General features: G+C 40.8%; 1 protein-coding gene across 3 annotated transcripts in view; it reads right to left on the bottom strand.

Annotated features, from left to right (window-relative positions):
• Positions 1–312: 312 nt before the first annotated feature.
• Positions 313–17,248, bottom strand: part of RPTOR (regulatory associated protein of MTOR complex 1) — a 420,855-nt gene continuing 403,919 nt past the window's right edge. For 2 of the 3 annotated variants that reach the window (XM_063293407.1, XM_063293409.1), the window contains 5 exons: positions 15,035–15,162; positions 14,275–14,361; positions 4,142–4,258; positions 3,396–3,525; positions 313–2,417 (listed from right to left, as the gene is read on the bottom strand). In XM_063293407.1, the coding sequence (XP_063149477.1) occupies positions 2,349–2,417; positions 3,396–3,525; positions 4,142–4,258; positions 14,275–14,361; positions 15,035–15,162 (531 nt within the window). In that variant the 3' untranslated portion in view covers positions 313–2,348. Of the gene's footprint in view, positions 2,418–2,445; positions 2,743–3,395; positions 3,526–4,141; positions 4,259–14,274; positions 14,362–15,034; positions 15,163–17,248 lie in introns of those variants that run through there. The other variant, XM_063293408.1, reaches the window with a different exon arrangement.

Raw genomic sequence — 17,248 nt, 5'->3', positions numbered from 1 at the left:
TCCCGGTTTGCTGTTTCTTCTCTGGAGCGAGCTGTAGATCACAGGCAAACAGGAGCCAGCCAATTTTCCAGGCTGCCCCCACCCCCACCATTTCTGCCCACCCCCTTTGAAAATCAAAGAATAGCTGTAGCTCTTGCAGACATTTAAGATGGCAGAGGAGGAGTGTCAAAGCTTTTCTTCTGCCAAAGAAAGGAAAGCCACCATCTGAAGTCAGCTTGAAATTGCAGAGAGTCTCCTTCCCTCTCCCTCCCCATTCCTTCCCTGGGTTTCCTCCACAGCCTCAAAATAACAGAAAACCCTAACGACTAGGGCTTGTTCTGGCATTTACATTTTATTAACATTTATTTCATTAATTGTTTTACTCTCACATTACAATCGTCTGGTGGTTTATTATTAAATGCATTTATTTTTCCTTTCCATTTTCCTGAAAATAAATAGAGACGTGAACTGTGTATGTTGGATGCTTTCCAGAGTTTTGGTTAAACTTCATGATTGGATCGCCATCTCAGATCTTTGAAAAAAAGCACAGCTCTCCCCTTCAAATGGTGGCTTTTGAAAGAAAGACTACCATAGTCCTAGCTTTGGCTATGCAAGCTGAGAGGAAGCACGAGGAATCTTGTTCTTGAAATAACCACATTGGATATAGGTTACTAAAAAGAAATCATATTCTCATTTGTTTTTAATTGCGTAGGTTAAGTCAGTTGTAAATGGATCCCAGACTCCGGCTTGATGCTTAGGAGCACAATCATCTATTTAACCTTCCCTGAGTTAATTGCCACTTAAGAGAGGGACAGGCATGGCAGGGGGTGGGGCGGGCAAAGGTTAAAGGTTCCAGCATAGCTGACACTCGAATCAGCAACCTGGTGTAGAAGAATCACCACCTGTTTATTTCCATCACTAACTTTGCAGCTTGGGCAATGGCTCTCAGCTAGCAAACTATGCACAAAGCAGGCTTCATAATGAGAACCAGGAGATGGACTCTGCAAGCAAGACAGAGCTCGTTCCATAATATAGAAGATGAAGAGGATGGCTCCCTGCTCTTCATGGGCATGAGACTTCACTTTCATGCTTCTCCACAGCTTTGTGGACATCTGCCATTGGAGCCAATGCCAAAAGAGTTATACAATTCAGGCACAATTCACACAATTCAAGGAAGGCCTTCTGATCTTTGGGCCTTAAGCTATTCAGGCAGTTCTCTACGTGATATTATTTCTCTTAGGCTCTGGCCAGATGATGGTCTCCATAGTATGGGATATCAACAGTTCTGTGCAGTGATCACATGCCCCTGCAAATATAAAAGTCCTAGGCATATACAGAGCTTGCCGCTGTGCAAATGTCTGAAGCAGAGGAGGACTTCTACTTGGGCGCTGGTCTGTATGCCTGCTGCAAGTACCTGCATCCATTACTAAGCTGATCAATAGCACTTCTGCAAAACAGTTGCAGAAGTTGGGGAGGGAGGGAGGGAGGGAGGATTTAAGGCAGTGGTACAACAAGTGAAATCTTTACCGTCTATGCAGAGGTAGCAGGCCATTTCTTGTGCTTAAGGGTTCTACCATGAGCAAAAGGAGCAGAGGATCACTGCTTAAGGATGGAGAGGGCATAAAAGGGGAAGGTCTCTTGCCCTGTAATGCTTTTTGATGCAGCTTCTTGGATGTACACCTGTTTCCCAATGAACACCACAGAAATTGGGGTAGTTTCCTGTTTTCCCTTCCACAGTGGCAGCCAACTCTATTATCTGCAGCATTAACATTCTCTCTCCCCCCCTTAAGATTCCCACTAATTCTTTCTCTTATTTCCAGCACAACAGTGAATGACAGAGATGGCCAGTGGCATACAGAGTGGGAAGATACACATGGACTATCCAAGCCTGGCAGCCTGCTAGCATGCAACTGCCAGGGCTAGCACTTGGCACAAAACAGGTAGCAGCCACAGACTTTCTAGGAAGAGTAAGTGGAACAGTAGGTATGTTCAGAATTCATTCCTGATTTAGAGGAAACCCCATCCCTCTTCTGAGAAGAAGTTGTCTCATAGTTTAAACAACCAGAGAAGCAGTCATTAGTGGTGGTGGCGGTGGTGGAACTCACTGAAAACTTAAATTCTCCTTTCCAGTAGTTCCTGGAAGTTCTGGCTGTGAAGAAAACCATGCTTCACTCCCTCCCTTCTGATGCAGAATCATCAGTAGCTAAGTCAGGAAGAAAAAAATGTTCAAGTTATGGGGTTGCACAGCAGCAGCAGCAGCAGCAGCAGCCAACACTAAACATTCAAGTCATATTTTCACTATGTACATCGTAAGTGAGCCAGTTCGCTTGCCAGAAGATGTCCTGCCCTGACAAAGCAGTCACACGCTGTTATCTGATTCGTTTCTCTACTGAATACACAGAGATGTAGTAGTCATTGCTTCCAACTGCCAGATGAGGCTGCGGGTAGAAGAAGAAAAGAATGTACGTTACCACGTAGAAGTGGGGGATGTATTAATTCTGATTGGCCTTGGTTGGCAGCCAAAATGTGTGCTCAGCAATAACCTTCCTCCTCCCACAAATGGGAAGGGACTGGCTGTAGCATCCCAGTGAGTTTGTTTCATCAAGTTTATCAGCTGTCACTGCCCAGGCAATCCCTCGCCCTCTTTCCCAGTGTTAATGGTGGGTGCATCTCCTGTTTATTGCTCTTCAGCCCAGGGAGATTCAGAAAGCAGGCAAACATCTACCTGCTTTTCTGAAGTGAAGTCCAGGAAATCACTGGGAACTTCTCCAGGATTGGGGAAAAGGTGGCATATTAAAAACAAACGTATACACAATATAGCCATGAGGTCATCAAGTGACCTTCTGCAATTTACAGAAAGCCTCCTCTGGGTATGTGCTCAGACATCATCCACACGAGTAAACAAAATGTGCACTAGGTTGACTGAAAGACCAGGAACACTGACAAGCTCAGGCTGCCTCATAATTATGGACTGGATTTTACTTTTATTAAAAAAAAATGCACAAAAGTTGCCCATAAATATTCTCACATGTATCAGGCAAGTCTTTCCATCCATCAAATCTGAAAGAGATCAGAAACTACATCCTCCTATTACTGATCTAGTAATAGGAATGGCATTTGAATTTTGTAGAATGAACAGTGTTCGTGTATGTACACGTGTATTTATTATTAAAATTCTATGCTGCCTTTCGGAACCAAGTTTTCTTAGCCACCACATAAGATGCTCAAAACTAGAATAATAATCCATTTACGCTGCAGACAGATAAAACAATGGTCTATTAATAACTTGTAATGCTATTTATAAATCATAAAACTATAATTAATGTTATGCCCTCTGGATATCTTTACTAACCCTCCTTTTAAGAACTTTTATCTAATTCTAAAGAGATGTTCTATATCAGAGAAGGGAGACTGACCCAATGTGGATGAAAGGCTAGGCAGCTGATGGCACCTACTCTCTGGCCCATGAAGCCATCGTAATACTTGATATTGTTGATCAGCTCACCATTCCCATTGTAGATTGCAGTGAACTGATTCATAGAACCGCTGCAAAGGAAAACAGAACAACAGTAACCTTCCACTGGCCAAGACGTACAGCAGACCTTTTCTATTCTGTTAATCAACCATGGATTCCAAGACTGCCCATACCAACCAAGTGATTAAAAAAAAAACTTTGAATCTTCAACATAATCCTGCCAAAAAACTATCTTGTGGCAAAAGATGGAGATGCTGAACAGAAGTCACAAGCATAGGAGCAGAACATGCAACTTTGGTCTGATATGATAACTCAAGCAGCAAGCTGATGAAATTGGATACAGTATGTTGACTATTCTCAATAAAGAAAATGCTTCTTCCATCAGGTGAACCATAATGAACAAAAGCCAAGGTGCTATGAGTTTGAAGAAAAATTTAATAGTTAAAACACAGCTTCAGGAAACAAAGGAAAGATGATGTGTTGTTTATATCAAAAATAAAAGTATGAGATTATGAGCTGCAAAAAGCAGATGACTATTAGATGGTAGCAAAGAGATACATAAACTCCATTTGCTGCCATCTATTGGTTGTCCAAATTTTTGCAGTCCAGATATATCATATTTCCCATTAATTCTTTCCTCTTCTGGAGGAACAAGATGTTGCTTGGCTGAAAACCTTTAGATCTTACCATGCAAATAAGTTGGCTTGGGGGTGAATGTCCAAAGCTGTTAGTCCTTTGACTATCTGAAGGACCTTTACTGATTCTGGCATTCTTGGATCAAAGAAACGGACATCTCCATTTACGCTGCAGACAGATAAAACAATGGTCTATTAATAACTTGTCCCAACATGGAGAATAGACTTTATGCATCACAGAAACTATTAATTAGCACCAAATTAAGCAAGTGCAGAGTTAATGCTTAGTTTATCAACATTTCTCCTTTCCCTTGTTAATCCTTGTGAGCCTCTTTTTCAGGGAGCATCCACAAAGTTCTAGACATTACAGAAATCAGCATGAGCATACTCTTGATTGAGCTCATTCATATATAAGGAAATAATGCATATGAATCAATTCATTCTTCTGTCTCCAACTATGTGTAATGGTCTGTGGGAATGACCTTGGGGGAAAGGAGGAAGAGCCTCGGCCTAGAGAACCATCTTGCCAAAGGTGTATCAGTCCACAGAAACAAAAGGGGAGTGGGAAGCGTCTCAGAAGGGACCCTCCCTAGTTTTCCAGAGAGTAAAAGTAAATGAGGGGAGAGATAGTTTCAGACTTGCAAGATTCTGTTAATATAACCTTACAATAAAGACAGAACTAGTATTCCTGGCTGGGCTTCTGTATGAACTACCTCGATGGGCTAATATCAATCATGCAAGTCAAGCCCCCTCTGCTTCTGTGGACTGAGATACCTTTGGCATGACAATTGTCTAATCTGCACCTCTTCCTCCTGTCTCTCAAGGTCATTCCCACAAACCATCACACTACGTATCCATCATCAGAAAAACTGTGCCTGGTTTTTCCATTTGTCTCATCTCAGGAACAAAGCTGAGTGAGTTCTGAGAGATGGCAACTCACATGGATCTAGCCGCTTGTCAGAACAATTTCCCAAACCCAGCAGTTTTATTGATTATTTATCAACTTATTGATTGATTTCATTCAGGAGGGAGGTCATCCAGAATCTTTTCTGGTAAAGGGTTGCAGCATTGCATAGTTTGAGAACACCTGCCTTGTCCCAGGCCAGAGCACTCATTTTGCCCCCAAAGGGTCATAGATGGTACTCCACAAAACAGGGCTTAAACCTTGCTAGGTTTAGCTCCTCAATCCCTTTTCAGCATAAGCAGCTTTGGCTTGGGCAAATTGCAAAGTCTGGTAGGGAGAAGGTCTGGCTTCCAGCCTCAAAGTTAAGTGCAATAACTTAAAGCACATTACAGACAGGCTCAAATGTGCAGCAGTACCTTAAGACTGCTATGTTTGTGACTTTTTTTTAGAATTACTGATTTTGAAAGTGGAGGGAGAGTCATTCAACAGATACCATAATTACAAAGAGTTTCAAATCAGATTGTTAGGATATTAAATTCCAGGCAATTCTGACCTCAGCCTCTCTTGAACATAAAGAGAAATGACCACAAATAGCTGGAAAAAAGAAATCACAAAAATTGCAGCAATAAGTCTGCTTGAAGCCTTGAATGTCAGTGCAATAATTTGAAGGCCAATATTGAAATGTAGCAGACGGTAATGGGAAATCTTTAGCTTGGTAGTTAAAAATGCTTTTCTTCACCCACATCGAGAGCTCAGACGCTAAAGAAGCCCTGAGTGCTGCTACTGTTGCTGCTGCCAGCGGCCGGGGGTGGTGTGTGCTTGCCAGAAGCTGGTGAGGAAAATTAACATCCTTTGAGAACCAGGACAGGTAACTCCCCAAGGGCTCCAGGACAGACACCCTCCAATCTGAAAAGGGAAGAGGCCAGAAGTGGGACTTCTGTTTAGGTGCGGCCAGTCAGGCTCCTGAGAGCAGCAGCCTTGATAACTTCATGCAGTTAGTAATGCTGTGATATCTTGTGTGTTGGGGTGGGGGGAGGAGGAAGGAGGGGACATTTTGGCAAAATCAGCTTCCTCCTCCTCCATACCACTGTCAGCATCTTGGTAGGGCTGAAAGATTTCTTGAACTTTTCTACTGGAAAAAAGAGTGCTTGATCAACTGGTCTTTGGCCTTTTCCACTGCTGCCCATTTGCTTGAGTGCCTTTAGAAAAATGGCTGGAGGTGTCTCTCCAAATGAAGGCCCTTTCTTTTGCATTCCTTTTCACTCTAATCTTATTTCTGTGCCATGCTCTGACTCACATTTTTCCTTGTATTTTTCTAAACGTGGAGCCCTATACTGCAAGATAATGCAAGAGCCTTCTTCCTCGTGATGTTGCTGTGTCACAATCATCACTCATTCTTAGGTCTGTAACTTTTTCTCAGGGCATCCTTACCATTCACCAGTCCCACCAGTGAGGCAGAACTGGGAGAGCTGCCCCCACCCCCAATACTGCTTTCAGCCTTGGTTTCTCTGCTTTCACTTCACTGGAATTTCATCTGGTTAATTTGGTTTGCCTTCTCCTTTGTGGCTTGCTTTTGGCCACTATCCCCCAGGTCTCCTTTTTCTTTTCTGAATTCATATTCTTTCATCCTCTTAAGCTACCCAGCCTTAGTTCTGCCCCCCTCCCCTCCCCTCCCCAGCAAATAGTCTTCAGGACTTAGGTTATCCCAGTTACGGAGCTGATTTAACAAATCTTTCAGGCCTAAAGACAAAAGGGCTTGCGATGAAAGAGGGGCTGGCTGTCCTAGCACCGTGTTTCTTCAAACTCGGCAACTTTAATAAGATGGGCAGACTTCAACTCCCAGCATGCTGGCTGGGGAATTCTGGGAGTTGGAGTCTGCACATCTTGCCAAGGTTGAAGAACACTGTTTTAGCAGAAGGCAAGTAAAGGGTTGACTGACTGACTACTTCCATATAAGGAAGCTAAGAAAACCTGGGTGGGTGAGGGAGGGTTAGGAAGAGAGAAGCACCTGGGCAGAAAAGAAGAGGGAAAGGAGACAGCCTGAACATGTAAAACAAAAAAAAAAAAAGACAAATGCTGTTAGCCCATGTCAGAAACTGAACAGTCCTTTCAATATTAAGCACAGGGATTTTTTTTATTTATGAAAAGAGGAACAACATATATCCTATACTACCAAGTTTCTCATACCAAACAATTGTTAAACGAAATTTTAATTGTGTGAGATCCGCTGTTCCTGAGTAAATGTGAGACAGAATATGATACTACTTTCTTCTTTGAAGATAAGGTAAGAAAGAAGTGAACATCCATTTAAGATCGACACTCAACCTAAGGACACGAAGTTTAACGTTTCCGGGAAGTGGCAATGAGATTTTAAGAGTATTCCTCTATGAAACTAGTCTGTTTTGATCGTAAAATGTGCTTTGTACAATAGCAAGACGTACTTTATGTTGGCCACTTCAGATAATGTTCAAAAAGGCCTGATTGTTAATCCCTCTGCTTTTGGGGAAGTAATTCAGGAGCTGAATTTTCACTTGTATGGCTTTGTTGTCTTACGGTTGCCATAGTCTGGACTGAAATTCATAGGCCTGCCAACCAGATTGCAGAGTAACTGCTGATTGTCAGAGACATGTACATTCTTCTTGACCAAACCTCCAGTATCTGGAATTCATCAAGACATTGTCTTAGCTCTGTTTGTTCTCCTAGTTCTTCTCCTTTCTTCTACATTACTCTCTGTATTTGATTTTTTTTTTTGCTCTACCTGTTTTTGGCCTCTTCAGTGCTGGTTAAACTTTCCTCTGACCGTCTCCACTTTGGTTCTTCCATTTCTGCACATGGGATTTTTTTCTCTTATTAAAGCTTACTCATTGTTCCTTGTTTTTATAACCCCTATACTGGATGTTATTTCTTTATCTAGTCACCTGCTTGCTTTATTTGATCTACTAGTTATTACTGTTTGTTTTAAAGTTTCTTCGCTCTGTGAGTCCTTCTTACCTATTTTTTCCTTCTTAATCTACCTTCTGATTATTTCTGTTCTACAGATATTTTTCTCCTGCTTAGACCATCACTAATTTCTTCTATTTGTCCTTCATGCTCACTGCCCCCTTTCTTAGGAACTAATGTATTTATTTACTTTATTTGTATGCTGCCTATTTCCAAAAGCACCCACATACACATCTCTCTTTGCGAATGTTTCAATAATATCTTTTTTGCAGGATCCTTTGATCTTTACCATTCACTCCTTTTCTTTAGGTCTTGCCTTTTCCTCAGACTGTGGTATGTTGCAGAATTTGATCCTTTTAGTTTAATTATTAGGTGACTAGTATCTAAAGCATTTAATTATTATTACTGATCACTATTACTACTGCTACTACTAATAACAATACCAGCTATATTCAAACAGGAGCTTTTGCAGGGAGCTCCACATTCTTCCAGAATTATCCAAATAATAAAAAAATCAAAAGAGGATTTCCACAGGTCTTTTGGCCATAAATAAAATTGATTGATTTCCACAGGGCAGCTGCAGCTCCATCGTGTGTGTATTTGCACTTATTCATGGAGGAATTGCAAGGGTTGTATTAGCAATATGCATTGACACGGAACAGAAAATGGAGCTCTAATAACAGGATGAAAGATGGAAGCACCAATATTTGATTCTTTGTGCACAGGTCAATTGGAAGCTGACGGTGAACTGCTTGAAGGCGAAGAGCATATACCCCCTTTCTTGTGTGCATACCAGCTACCTGAAAAACATAAACCATGGTCTAAACCAGCTTTTCCTAAGCTGTTGCTCTCTAGATTTGTTGGGCTATAAACTCCCATCATCCTAGGCAGCAAATGGCATTGGTCACATTGCCTGCAAATGATGGAAATCAGAGTCCACCAGAACTCAAGGCCATCAAATTGAGCAAAGCTGTTAAAAAACCTGACACTGGTGCAGAAAAAAGGATCATATTGTTCAGTCAGGTAGATTAGAAACGTCAGTTGTCAGTACTCAATGCTATGAAATGAAGGCCACAGGGAGAAGATGCCCCAGCTTTCACACCCAGTGTTAAGCTGTCAGTGGTGTAGCAGTGTTATCACGCAGCATCCATAACCTACAGAGACAATAGCAGCACTAAAGTGGGTGGGGGGTGGCGGGATGGGGTGGGGGAGAAGTAAGATAGATAGATGTCTAGACTGGTATCCCAAAATAACAACTTTCTGAACCATGTATATCACCCAAACTATTTGATTAAAATATTTATACTAGTATACTATACCATGCTCAGCATACAAGCAGCAAAATGATTATACAAATAAATCAATGTTTATATTGGGTCATTTGTTACTTTATGGTGCCCTAACTCTTTCTTGGATAGCCTGTATAAATCAGTGCCTTTGTCTCTTCCATTCCATTGTCATTCTATTCACAGAGTGAGACATTTAGTTGGGCTATGCTAAAATGGTCCGACTCTGGCATTGTTAGTTCTGCAAAAGCTACAATGGCCTCCTGAGTGGGCAAAACACTCCAAATTTCAAACACACTCTTTGGAGTTTAAAAAGGTGGCCTTGAGGATTGTTTCAATTGTTTTGGAAGTGTCTCAAACCAACAGAAAGCTCTGTTCAAGCTCAGAAGAGGGCCATTTCCACCTCAAAATGCTTTGGGAATGGTTGGAACACCTGCAGAAACTCGAAGCAGAGCATTTCAAGCACAAAACAGTTTGAGTTCAAAACGTTTTGCACACTCACAGGCAGAAGACAAGACAGGACAATATTTGTTTCTCTACAACTGCTGTCACTTTTTCTACATCCTTTCTTGCCACAGTCGGAAAAGCATGATGTGCAGAAGAAAAAAGAGATGTCCCAGATCCCATAACAGGAAAACAGAAACTCTAGTGGCTCAATGGCTCTCTTGCAGACAGACCAAGCCCCTGAAGTTAGAACTGGCCTTGCTCTTCCTGTGAAGGAAGAGGGAAAGAGGAGAGTGGTGGTAGATTAAATCCTATTTCCTCTTCTTACTGTTTTCCTCCTCTGTCTGCCTTCCTGGTACACAGATCTCCAATCAAGCTTTTTATGTTTTCTGCATTAATTACTGTTCTCTGCATTTATTAAATGTCAATATTCACAAACCTTATGTTTTCTTGGCTGTGAATCTATGTTCTTTAAATGCTTTTGCTCAACCAATGTAAGTAGAACATCCTTCCATAATCTGGTGCCCTCCAGATGTGTTGGATTTCAACTCCCAGGATTGCAGGGTGGGAAACCTGCAACTATCAGGTGTTGCTTAACAAAGACTTCCAACATCTCTCCTGACCCAGCAGAGTGGCTGGACTGCAGGAAGATGTAATCCAAAATCAGGAGATTCCACCCTTCTGCCTAAATTATATTATCCATCCAGGCTCAGAAACACTGCATATCCCTAATATGACCAGATTTCAGATTTGGGGAGGGGCTTTTCCTGCTTTAGACAGAGGTATTTCTCCTTTGAAAGATCAGTTCTGCAGTTCGGGGGTCTTTGGGGACCCTGTGGTGTTCCCGAATTCTGCAGGCTGCCCAAGAAGAAAGCTGCCCTGGCATCAGGACTCTCTTGGTGGTAGCTCATGTTCCCTCCTCCGACAGTGTGGAAGACATCTGTGCTCTTCAGCATGCTCTTCTTTGGCATGTTTTAAGACCAAATTAATAACTTACTTTTACAGCTTAGGCTTTCCCCAAAAGGGGCTATGGGTTTTTTTGTTTTGTTTTGAATGCTGATGCCATGATTTGTTGTGCCAGTTTAGACTATTTTTGATTTGTGACTATTAATTGTTTCATGATATTATATATTTTATTTGGATTTGATTATTCTTTATTGAATTTTTCTAGAAGCCAGTATGGGCTAGCTTTGCTGGGAGCACGTGGTATATAAGTATACTAAATAAATAATCAGCAGTGAGTATGTAAGAAGGCACAGGGGTTTAGTCCTGGGATGACAGAAATTAAGTACCGTTTGTTCTAGGCAATATTAGGTGATATTCTGCTCTTGCTGCTGCCTTGCACTGGGAAGCTCCTGGCTTTGTCTAGTATTAGCAAGGACTCTACAACTGGAATTGCACAACAGACTTAACTTGGGATCAAATCTGCTTATTTTCTTGGTTCACAAAATACATTTCTATCTTGCCTTTGCTCTGGGGCACCCAATCCGATATATATTCACAATAGGTTCTCTCCCATCTATATACCAACTAGCCTGAGGTCTCCTCAGCTTCAGCATATTTGCTGTATCAAATTCCTTCATAGTGTGCCTGAGTTGCATCCTCTTTTGACAAAACAAACTATAAACAATATGCTACTGAAGACAATGGGGAAGTTACATGGGAGTCAACACATACCCTGTTTCCAGGAAGATTTTGGTCCCATCTGAATCTGAATGAGAAATGCTATTGCTGAAAATCTGACGCTTACCCAATGGCAGGTGCAGCCTATGGAGGTTAATTCAGAGTCAATACTCTGACGAAACTACCACACAGGGACTTTCGGGGGAGGTATGGTGAACTGAAGACCTCTCAGTGAAAGCAGAGCCAACGACCATGGCAAAGACCAAGGAACTGATGAGTAGACCAGTTCCTTGGAACTTCTCTGGATAAAGATAGGATGGAAGATTGCCCACATGTGCTCCGGATGGCTGCTCCTTGCGAGGAGACCGCAGGACAGTGGTTTTCAGTGGTTTTCAGAGCTGGGAGACAAAGGAATCAGCCATCTTGCTTGCAACTGCAGTAGAGCCTTTTAAAGGACACTAAGTTCACAAGCCTCACTTTCTAATCATTTTTGGAAATTGCCTATTAGCCATTGTAAAGCTATTAAAAACATTCAGAATGACAAGCTTGAAAAGTCATCAGGTGAGTTTATCTTCAACTCTGAACAAAATAAAAATTAATTATAAGCTTAAGAACTTTAAAAAATTGAAATAAACAGCAAAAAGCTTAGATTTTGATCTAAGAAAGTTATAAACAGATTAAGGGTCCAGATAAATTTGGAATATTGACTTTTACTATAAAATTTTGGAATTAACTTCAAGAAATAAATAGCTTCTCATGGGAAACAGACTTATTTTGGCTATCCTGGCTATTGTAAGTCATAAAAAGATAAGTTACTTTATGATTTTAGAAACTTGACACTAGACAGGACTAAAGATTCTAAGCAGAAGGAAAAAAAAATACAAGTATGTTCTTGATGTCAGTTAATACTGGGAGTTACAAAATGACACAAAACTTTCTAACATCAGGAACATTAAAGGAGATCTTTGAAGAATGGAGCCAAAAACTAGTAACTACAGTATCAACACTGTCAGTAATGATGTCTGCTTCTATGGATAGACTATGTCCAAAAATTGTTAATGAAGGAATGACAGATGTGGAACTACAAATGATAGGCCAAGGGATTGATTTGGAAAAGGACACTTTACAGGATATATGAAAGAAACTGGCTGAAGTTTTAAAAATTAAAAGGGAAATATAAATGATAAACCAAGAGAATGACCCGGACGATGTTTTCTTACTGGATCTACAAAAGAGGCTGGTTAAAGCCTTGAAGAAAACTGTGCGATGGGATAAAGAAGAAGAGAAATCATATCCTACAACAATATTTGGTTGAATTAAAGATCAAGACTGTTAGAAGTAAAAGGAAGGAATATAAAGTTGGTTTATTTGATCAAGGTTAAAATAAGAGATTTTTTGCAAAATTCTGGTAACCCTTTATGGACTTTTTGCTGACACTAGGATTGAAAAGTTGAAGTTTTATGGATTTGCTTATAGATAAGGGATGAAGAGATATCTATTTGTCACCTTATAGGGGGTAAAGAGTTACTAAATTTGTTTATACTTGTGATGAAGGTTAGAAGTCACTTCTTTATGTATTTCTTTTCTTTTTCTTTATTATATTCTTTCTTTTTCTTTTTTTTTCTGCACTTTTTTTCTTTTTTTAATTCTCTTTCTCTGAGTTTACTTTGTATTAGTTTCTATTGTAATCAAAATTCTTAATAAAAATTATATTCATAAAAAGGAAACTACCACAAAGAGCTTCACATTCTGCAAATGAAACCTCTTTACCTCCTTCCTAGGGAAAATAAGGATGACAGAATTTGCTGCCCAATAGCAGTTGTGGGTAAGTATTACATCACAGAGAATTATATGTTTTTTTCAACCCAGTCTAAAAACAAGAACCTCTCTAAAAACAAATGGCAATCTAGGGGCAATAAATTATATTCTGCTGTCCTCTGAATGGAGCACTTAATAGAGACAGTGCTCTCACACCATATTTACTGAGCATAAGGAATGGATTTATGCACAAAAAATTGCTAGATGGGGAAATAATTTTGCATAGCAATAAGCTCAGAACATGCAATGAAATCTCTCCCACTGTTTCTTTATTTAGTTTTCTTTCTTGCTGGCAAAAGATTTGTGAGAGCCAATGTGCTCTAGTGGCTAAGGTGTTGGACTAGGAATCAGGAGATGCAGGTTCAAGTCCACATTCTGCCATGGAAGCTCAACTTGGTGACCTTAGACCAGTTACTCTCTCCATCAATCCAACCTACCTCACAGTGTGGTTACTTTTAGGAGAAAACACAAGAGGGAGAGCCAAGTCTATTGCCTTGGTTCTTGAAGGAAAGGGAGGTTAACAGATCCAATGCACAAATGATTTATTTTGGCTAATTACCCAATTCCTCCCTTTTGCTCCAGAGTCAGAAAAAAATATCTGTTTAAAGTGGAGGATTATTCCTTTTAAAGTTTTCAAAATGAGAGCTGTCATCAAAGCCACAGATTTCTTCCTGATCCTACCCCAAAGGATCCTGAAAGCAGGCCTGAATGCTGTGCCCCACCTCGAGGCTTGTCCATTGCAATACTTGTGTTTCTGTCTGGTGAGAGTCCAGGAGGTTCAACTGGAGAGGGGTGGCCTTTTCTCGTGGCTTAGGGTGCTCCCTCTTACAGAATACTGCTGTCCTCCCTCTGTTATTTGGCTCTCCAACCTGAGATAAGACTGATCCTTGGCTGCAGGGATGTATAATTTTGTCAGATACTTCAGTAGAGTTTGTTCTAATCGGTGTTTAAGAACCACTGTTCTAAGGAACAAAGCTATTCTTCTGCCACTCCAGTTTTCAATCAGGAGTTAATTGCGGGATAGAAATGCCAAAGTAAAGAGCTCAAACCTCATTATTGTTTAGATAAATTTTCAAACAAGAATGCACAAAATAATGTTTTGGCAGGAAAATGTCACATAAATATTCAGAGGTCCTTGTCCTTTTCATTTACTTCATTTTTTTTTTTTACCTGACACTCATGATGTTGCCTTCAGGATGTTTCTGCAAATATGCCTTCACCACCCAGGCTGCATGCTCTCGATAGGTCATCACACGGCTACAAGCGAAAGGAGAAATTCTGTAAATAAGATGCTGGGGAAAACCCAGAAGTTGCTGCAAGGAGAATCATCTGCTTGCTAGGATGGGTTTCTCACTGAAGGGAAGCTGCAGCCATTGAATGAGAGCTGCCACTATAAGGCATCACTCTTCCTTCAGCTGGTTATTTCAGCAGATATCCTTGATACGTTTTGGGATTGATAGGTACAACAGAAGAGAAGATGGAAGCCAGGAGAAAAGATAGGCAGCAATCATGCCCTGCATGCATGTGATTTATAACCTGCCTTTATGTCAGGAAAGGGAAAAATTCATACAATATTGCTTTATCTTTTATGTTAACAAAAATATTTTGTTAAAAAACTGTACTCATAGCATTTGCTTCTAGGCCCTCCCTCCCTTTCCATCCACCCATCTCTCCCTCCCTCCCTTTCCATCCACCCATCTCTCCTCCCTCCCTCATATAGGAAGGCACATGTTAAAATTCATCCAACCTTAAGATGTATATGGAAAAGGAGAAGAGAAAGATAATTGTTGCAACTGACAGCAGTCTGTGGAAATCTAATGTTGCTAGAGCAAGTGTTCCTACTCCATGCATAGGTGCTCAACCAAACAGTGGAGTCAGAACAAGCATAAGCTTCCCCCCGCTGATCTCAGGAATGAGGCAGCTGTCTTACCATTCACTCAGAGCCATCCGTCGGTCATAAACCCGAATGGAGCCATCTCCAAGCCCTGCTACAATGAGTGAACGATGAGAATCACAGGAGAGACTGGTAACACAGCTGTCAGCCCCAGTGGGAATATCCTAAAACATTAAAATAGCAATTCAAAGCTGAAAATCCACTGGCCATGTATATTATTTTATTTAGTTCAAGAAGCAAAGGCTGTCTCTTAAGGCACAGGCAAACATGCAAATTCACAGTAGATAATAAAAAATATCACAGCTAAACCACATCATATATATAGCATTACAATGAAAATATTTTAAAAAGAGACAGAGTATACACATAGGACTTTAGCTCCCATTTTACGCTTGACAAATCTTGACTGGAACAGAATTCCACACACGAGGGACTGCCGTTAATATAACTGTTCTTATTAATGGCACAGTATTTACCTGGTTACTGTAATGCAACGATGTAATGCCTCAGATACTGATCTTTCTGTATGGATACAATCATAGGTGATGGTAATTCTATGGACAATTCAGTCCTACACTGTTTATACCTTTAAAGGTCATTACATGCGTTCTGCTGGGGGCTTGAAATGCAGCCAGTCCAACTGGTAAAATATGTATGTCAAATGTTCCAGGCACCAAGACAATAAATTTGCACCAGCTGATGTTTCCAAATTATCTTGAAAGGCAACCCCATATAGAGCACATTGATCTAATTCTGTCCAGATGCCATGTCACTAAAGCAGGACGAACTGAGACAGTATCTTTGTGTTTGTGTGTATGGATGTACGTATATCCAGACACACACACACACACACACACACAGAGGTATGGCTTATAATTCTTGTCAGTTTAAATCAAGTGGTTTGGCACAATCTTTTAAACTAATGATAGTTATGTGATACTTATATAAAGTCAGCAAAATGTACTGTAATTCTCCAAATGTATTTGGGTAGAGAAAGAGAGAGAAGCAATGATGCAGGTATCCATTTAAATTCAACAGGTAACCTGACCCAATTGGGTGTAGTAATCTGTATCTCCTTTTTACCTTTGCCTTTCTCAGTCATATATCAGAACTTCTTGTCTAAACATGCATTTCCTATACGTTACAGTACCATATGGAGACCATCTCAAGTCACTCCACCTAATACTATATGGTAAGCAATATAGATCCTTCAGCCCCCCATGACAACAGGATGATTCTCATATTGCCCTCATACCTAATCAACTGTGGTGGAATTTTACAAGCAAATGCACAACCATGGTTTGATATAGGGGAATAGCAACCCAATTTCATTTTTTAAAGGTCCCTGTATAGAGTGGCCAGCACAGTAAGCTGGACCTGATTTCATTATATTTATGACACTTTTCAACAGCCAGGCAATGAGAGATCCCAAATCAGCTAACTTTTAGCCCAGCAGTTGCATCATGTACATGCCCAGGAACTGCCTGAGACCAGTGACCTTTGATAACCCTCAATTTGCCTGTCTTAAGGAGGGCTTTCTCCCATACAAACTTCAGCCATGTAGATTAGACATAAGATACTCCCCTCCCCTCCTCCTTGATGTCCAAGCCATTAGCAGGGCAGTGGAGAAAGCAAAGTTGCTCTGCCATTGCTATTAGCAGAGCTGAAACACCATGCTAGACAGAAATCACTGGGTGTGTGTGTGTGTGTTTGTAGATTTAAAGCTCACTTTAGCAATCCTAATGTGAGGGGGAAAAAAATCACGGTTTCCGCATTGCTAATTGATGGTAGCTGTAAAGGAATTAAGAGCTGACCTGGGGATAGGAAAGGTATGAGCAAGCCCTTAATGGGGGAAGGAATTAATTAGCTGGCAGAAAAGATTACACAGTGCTGAGAAAAAGGGAAAGAAACTCAAAACAACCCAGCCTTTTGTTTAGTGTAGGATGGGACAGAGAGAAACTTGAACAGGCTCTCAAGATTCTGTGATTAAATAAATAAAGAGCATTCATGGAATCTCTGCTGTGCACATGCAAATGCACACAGAATTAAAGCCCCTGGCTAGTGCCCCACATGGCCCTGGGGTCCAAAAGTGTTGTTCATACCTGCCACGGGGGATGTCCTAGATTAGCTGCCAGAAACTAGGGCTCTAGGTAAGTCACTCAACTGGCAATCCCAAATTCAAGAGCCGATTTAGGGAGGAGTTTTTGTTAAGAAAAAAAAGGGGCAAATATTCATTTTTAATTCCTCCCC

The sequence above is a fragment of the Candoia aspera genome, chromosome 2, assembly GCF_035149785.1.
Source record: "Candoia aspera isolate rCanAsp1 chromosome 2, rCanAsp1.hap2, whole genome shotgun sequence".
Taxonomy (NCBI): domain Eukaryota; kingdom Metazoa; phylum Chordata; class Lepidosauria; order Squamata; family Boidae; genus Candoia; species Candoia aspera.
This window is presented reverse-complemented; position numbering and strand designations above follow the sequence as displayed.